We start from the raw sequence: 6,000 nt of genomic DNA on the forward strand, positions 1-6,000 counted from the left end.
AACGCACAAAACACGTCAATAATGGCCTCGAAATTGTAATATCCAGTGTTATTTACTAGTTAAGCAGCAGGTCGCTGTTTTACAACATCTCGCGGTAATAAATAGTTGTATTTCTCTAAGGACAACTCAACTTGAAAAAATTGGCAATTTTTTTTTAAGTTTGTTGCTCGTTATCCGTCTTAATCTTTGTCAGTCGAAACCCGGTTTTCCGGTTTTTATTACTCCGTTAGCGTTTTCTACCTTAGAAAACTATTATTTCGAGGTTTCCTTCAATTTGAAGCTAATCAGAAAAATGACTTAAAGCACCGTGATATAGCCCCTTTAATCTTCCTAGTCGCTTCGAAAAATTGGGGAAAATTGCATTATTTAGTGCATTTTGGTGACAAATTTTTATTTATTTTCAGCTATTGATTAATTTTAGCCAGAAACTCAGCAGTAAGAGCCTCAGGCTCCAAAGAACAGCAGCTGGTGTTTGATCTGAAGTGACAAAAAACTTATAACAGCTGCGTTTATGCTCATTGATTAAAATGCACAATCGGAAAAATAAGACAGGATCAGGATAAGGTTATGATTTCAGAAGCGTACGTTTGCCTTTCATTGAGACTCACAGTTATGCTACAAGTTATGCTTGCATTATGATAAAATGATAAAATGAAATAATAAAAGAGCACTTCACCCGATAAATATTATTAACTGAAAAAACGACTAAGTAACCATTGTAAGCAATGCTAAGTAGCATTGTCCTTGGCACCAAGCCGTTTAGTTGCGTTTGCTGCTGGTTGAAACGCACGCTACTTTGGTGAAATTTTTACCTCTTGCAATTTTAGGGGAATCATAGAAAATTCCACGAGAGAATCAAAATGACGTTTTCGTTTTCAAATATGAGTAACCTTGATGACGTCATAAACGCAACTGATGAAATCATAAGCCCCCATCCAATTTCATATCGAAGTGTATAACTAGAGATATCTTGATCAATTTGCAGCGGAGACCATTGCAGCGGAGTCCATTGCATGGACTGATAGTTCTACTGGCGACACACTTACGGTTATCTGTTCCCATAGCAACTCACTTTTTTCCAGTCAGCTTCTAGGCATTTGTTAACATTTTAGTGATTTTCAGCTCGGAAAAATTAAACTAGGTCAAGAAGTCAACTTAGCACATTTATTTGCTTGCCAGACCATGAAGATGGGGCATCATTGGCTAATGCCAAAATGGAACGCCCAAATTGCCTGAAAAGCCTTTCGCCCAGAGGCGAAATTTCGAGGAGGCATAATTGTAGTCTGCGTGTATACAAAGGAAAGTAAATGTCTGAAAGGTGAAGTACATCTCCTTGTATGGATATTTTTATCCTGCGGAATAGTTACATTAACTAGAAAATAGTGGTAGGGAATGGTTATGACGTACGGACGGACAGACAAACAATCACATGACAACCAAAATTTTTCTGCTGGATGGGCTTAGTATACCAAGTTTTCTTAAGTATGGGGCTTCTCTTCCCAACGCCCCCTCCCCGGCCCGAAGGCGCGCGCGGGAGCTCCGCTACAAAGAGGAAGGCATGGGGGCTGAATTTGGATGTTATTTGTTTTCTTGACACGAGTTTAAATTATTCAACTCACAGTGATTTGCTCAGACATTGCATTGTTTCAAGGATTATAGAGCCAAACTATGACAACAATAAACCCATTTTGTCCATGGATTATTAATTAAACAATAAAAGTTATACTCTAGAGACCTCTTGCGTGCAGTGCCCAAACACTTCACCTAAGTTACAACAAATTAACATTTGCAAACAAATCTCGCCCTCTTTTTGAGTGTATTATACTCTGCACGGAGAAACGTCATTCTGAAAAAAGACAGCGCACAGTCAGAGAAGAAGAAACTCTAACTAAATCGGTGTAATCTTTACTAAGCTTGAGACCAGCAAAAAAAGTTGTATCCACTAAGAAGGCAGACGACAACTTACGCCTTGAACACTTGGCTGAAGGATGCAAGCTCAATTCATGGTTGTAACAGCAATTGAAAGCTAAGCCAGCGTCCCCAAATCAAGGCCACGACAACTAGCAGTTGCCCACTGATCGAGCATGCCTGAGAAAGTAAAACTACCTCCGCTTCTGTGTATGACAGTCAACAAGACAGACCCTTCGAGGTCAGAGTATCGTTACAGCTTTACACCGAAAGTGGAACTTGTTCAATCTCATATCAAACTTGCCTCTAGCTTCATGTATCGTCGTCCGCCCCAATATGTCCGTGGCCAGCCTCGGGCGAGCTTCCAGCCTGGGTTTGTTCCAGCCGCGAGAACCGGAGGGCTTGGAGACTACGTGTTCTTACATAGCAACGCATTTTACAGCAGCCCAAGAGAGGAGCGGACTTATTTCACAGTTAGGCCGGACTGGGTGTCTGAGAGATCTGTTCGGAAGAATAATCCGTTTTCGTAAACTGTGATTCACGGTTTCCTTTGCACGTGTTGCAGACTGTCCACAAGTTAGATTTAAAATGTTAGATTTGTAATTTTCGATTGCGTGCGTTAGAGCCTGCCGCCCTGACGTGGATTTTCGATTTTGATGGCCTAAAAGGCAGGAAACAAGATTTTCACATCACAGTACAAACTGCAATTGCGATAAACCTCTCGCACTCGGTACACTTGAATTGTTTGATCAGCAACGACAATTTTACACAGTGCATGTGACACATGCGCATACATGTTCAACACATGCGTTGTGTAAACGTATTTTTCGAGAAACTACTAACGAGGTTTCAGCATTGATACTGGATGAAAGGTTTTGCATTGAGATTAAACTGAATAAAATAATAAACACTTTTAAAACTGTTGGCTTTGCTTTGCTGCTAGTAAAATGGTAGTACATTATATCTATGCTTTTGATTAGGACACTGACTTATCAGACACTTATTAAACTTTGAAGGATGTGCATTTTACATGTCTTAGCACGTGTTTATTGTACAAAACACAAAACAAAGAAGTGCTTTTATGCACTCAAGGCATTCGGCCAAATTTCTTTGTTAAAAAGTAGATAACTTTCGTCTCGGGATTTCGTTCACTCTGATCTTTTCTGACCCTTGGCAATACTCTTCAATCAGTTGTCCAAATAGAATCTTGAGCACAAAAGACTTCAGTCCTGACATGCCAGTTAGGCCCGGTTCAGACGCCGATCTTTTCATGAGCCGAACTAAATTACTTGAATTAAGTACATGAAAAGATCGACGTCTGAATCAAATTAGAACGGCTATTTCAATTTGGAACGGCTCACCCGTTAAGTTCCCGCCTGGCTTGGCCGAGAATTTCGCCTGTGCAACGGCTTTGATTCAGACGCCGTACTTTTCATGTGCCGATCCCAATTCATAAATTGTTATAATGTACTTTGCCAGCAGTTTGACTGGTTTTATTGGAACTGTATTAGGAACGGCCTCGGAACGGCCACAAAGTACGGCGTCTGAATCAAGTGACGTACTTTTGTCAATTTGGGTCGGTCCAAATTCGAATTGAGTTCGGCTCATGAAAAGTACGGCGTCTGAACCGGGCCTTAGCATTTGAATTACATTTTGCGCCGAAATGAATAGAATTGAGAACGTGTTTAAATGCGAGATCCTATATAGCTTCGATGAATGTTTCAGCAGAAACAACGAGTAAAGAAAGCACTCAGTGAGTATGGATTCTGCCTCGTGGTTAGCAAAAGACCATTATTCACATTGTTCAAGATCAGTTTGTATACAATCAACTCATCAACACAATTGCGTTTGACTTATTCCTGAAAAGAAAAAAAGTAATTGCGTAACAACAAAGGCCATAATGAAAGTTGTTAGCTCAGTAGATTAAATATGTAAACGATCCTCGTTGCTATTGACAACAGGTAACGCAACAGTGTCTACCTCGTGAATCGATTGTAAGCTGGATGGACTAAGGCAGCATTAGAGGTAAAACTCTCAAAAATAGATAAGCAGCACGAGGCCGAGAGTTTTGTTTGGCCGGCTTGAGGACGTAAGCTGTTAAGAAGCTTACTTAAAATACTTGCGACCTTTCTCCGCTCCTGTTTTACAGCACGGAGTTCTAACCTAGTCGGTCAAACGCGCTCTACAACTGAACAACCCTAGCTTTGGTTTTGGTTTTGGGGAGACATTTTGCGGAAAAAATGCCAGCGAAGTATGGAAGCGAACCGGGACTTTTACAGGAAACCATTAGCAAGATTGCATACAAGAGTGAATATACGACAAGTTTCACGGGCGAACGCATTCCAATACAGAACGTCCGAATTCCAACAGGATTAAGGAATTATGTCAGGATGACAGCATGGGACGAAGCACAGAAGCCAGAAACGTCCCGAGCTATTCAGTTGCCATTTCAGCAAAGAAGAAATTATCCCGCAAGGATAAACCTTCAAGGACTTCAACCGTCGCCAACCGCGAGGGCTAGAAGTGCTCAACAAAGGCCAAACAGTAACATATCCGACTTGAGCCGAACCAGTGGTCGTAGATCTGCGAGTTCGCTGTCGGCACATCCGAGGCGTGAACGACCGAGCACCGAAGATTTGCTCAGTCGACCTCAAAGTCTGGTGGCACGAAGACCACGGAGTGAGCTTTCTCGTTTCCCGAAGGATTTTCGGTATATTGACAAACAGTGCTTTTTCCATCCGGCTAACGAACCAAGTAGAAGCTTCTTCGTGATAAGCCCTGACTGGGTGTCGGAACGCAAGAATTACTTTATTCGGAAAAATACCTTGTTTGGTTAAGTTTGGCCAAAATAATCATGACACCACAGGCTTCCCAAGCTCAAAATTCGTCTTTTTGGTGTGTTTTTGAGCCTTTCGGGCGGCCGACTCTACATACGTGGTGTATGCGACAGCTTGTGTATATAGAGAAATGTATGGGAAAATCACGGGTTCTCTAAAATCGGGTAAATAAATATATATTTTGAAATAAAGTTTACCTACCTCAAATGTGTCGCTTACTTGTGTCTTGTGCCGAATTTGGAGTCATTCCGACGCCATTTAGCGAAGTTATTCGAAGTCGTTGTCTCTCCTACTAAAAAGAAGGAAAGGCAGACCACTCCATCGATCGCTGGCCGGTGGAAGGTCGTGTTGTCAGCGCGTGACTTGGTTCTAATGGACCAATCAGAGTTGAGGATGAAACCAGATACTTGTGATTGAGTAACGACCGTTGGCGCGAGGTCGATCACAAGCAAATCTGGAAAGCCGAATAGGCGCATTTAAAGTAAAATTTCTCGCACTTTATGAGTCTTTCGACCGCCGAAGCACACGTATGTGGAGTGAAATTTATTGGGCTTTATGGAACTGCTGGTTTTATTGCGATTCGGGACTTTTCCTTTTGAGGAGAGAGCGATTTGTGGAGTGAGCTCTGGCCAGCGATCGATGGAGTGGTCTGCCTTTCCTTCTTTTTAGTAGGAGAGACAACGACTTCGAATAACTTCGCTAAATGGCGTCGGAATGACTCCAAATTCGGCACAAGACACAAGTAAGCGACACATTTGAGGTAGGTAAACTTTATTTCAAAATATATATTTATTTACCCGATTTTAGAGAACCCGTGATTTTCCCATACATTTCTCTATATACACAAGCTGTCGCATACACCACGTATGTAGAGTCGGCCGCCCGAAAGGCTCAAAAACACACCAAAAAGACGAATTTTGAGCTTGGGAAGCCTGTGATGACACCAGAGGCACAGCTCACACACAAGTTGATGACAAGACATACAGGAGGCCCTGCCAGGGTAAATTCCGACAAGCGACATGGCCCAAAAAGTAGCGACAGCATACTAATAAAACCGCGACAAACGACAACACTTTTGGAAAAACTTAAATTCCGACAAGGACTCGCAAATTTCTTTCAATTTAATTACCGACAGCGACATAAAGAGCGATAAAACAGCGACACGGCACATTTTAAAATTTAGACAAGCGACACGGGAACCCCCCCTGGCAGGGCCTCATACAGGACACTGTTATCACAGAAAGAGTTATAATTA

At 42.0% G+C, this 6,000-nt stretch overlaps 2 protein-coding genes across 2 annotated transcripts in view; one reads left to right on the forward strand and one right to left on the reverse strand.

Annotated features, from left to right (window-relative positions):
- LOC144662778 (acid-sensing ion channel 2-like) overlaps nt 1-6,000 on the reverse strand; it is a 51,546-nt gene that overhangs the window by 34,825 nt on the left and 10,721 nt on the right. The window lies entirely within an intron of this gene.
- LOC144663111 (uncharacterized) lies at nt 3,904-4,768 on the forward strand. The gene has a single exon (XM_078524053.1). The coding sequence runs from the start codon at nt 4,149-4,151 to the stop codon at nt 4,743-4,745; it is 597 nt and encodes a 198-aa protein (XP_078380179.1). The 5' UTR covers nt 3,904-4,148; the 3' UTR covers nt 4,746-4,768.

The sequence above is a fragment of the Oculina patagonica genome, chromosome 1, assembly GCF_052425735.1.
Source record: "Oculina patagonica isolate OP01 chromosome 1, crgOcupat, whole genome shotgun sequence".
Classification (NCBI taxonomy): domain Eukaryota; kingdom Metazoa; phylum Cnidaria; class Anthozoa; order Scleractinia; family Oculinidae; genus Oculina; species Oculina patagonica.

What these genes read in the sequence shown, in the direction of transcription:
- LOC144663111 (XM_078524053.1), top strand. Translation starts at nt 4,149, where the DNA reads ATGCCAGCGAAGTATGGAAGCGAACCGGGACTTTTACAGGAAACCATT.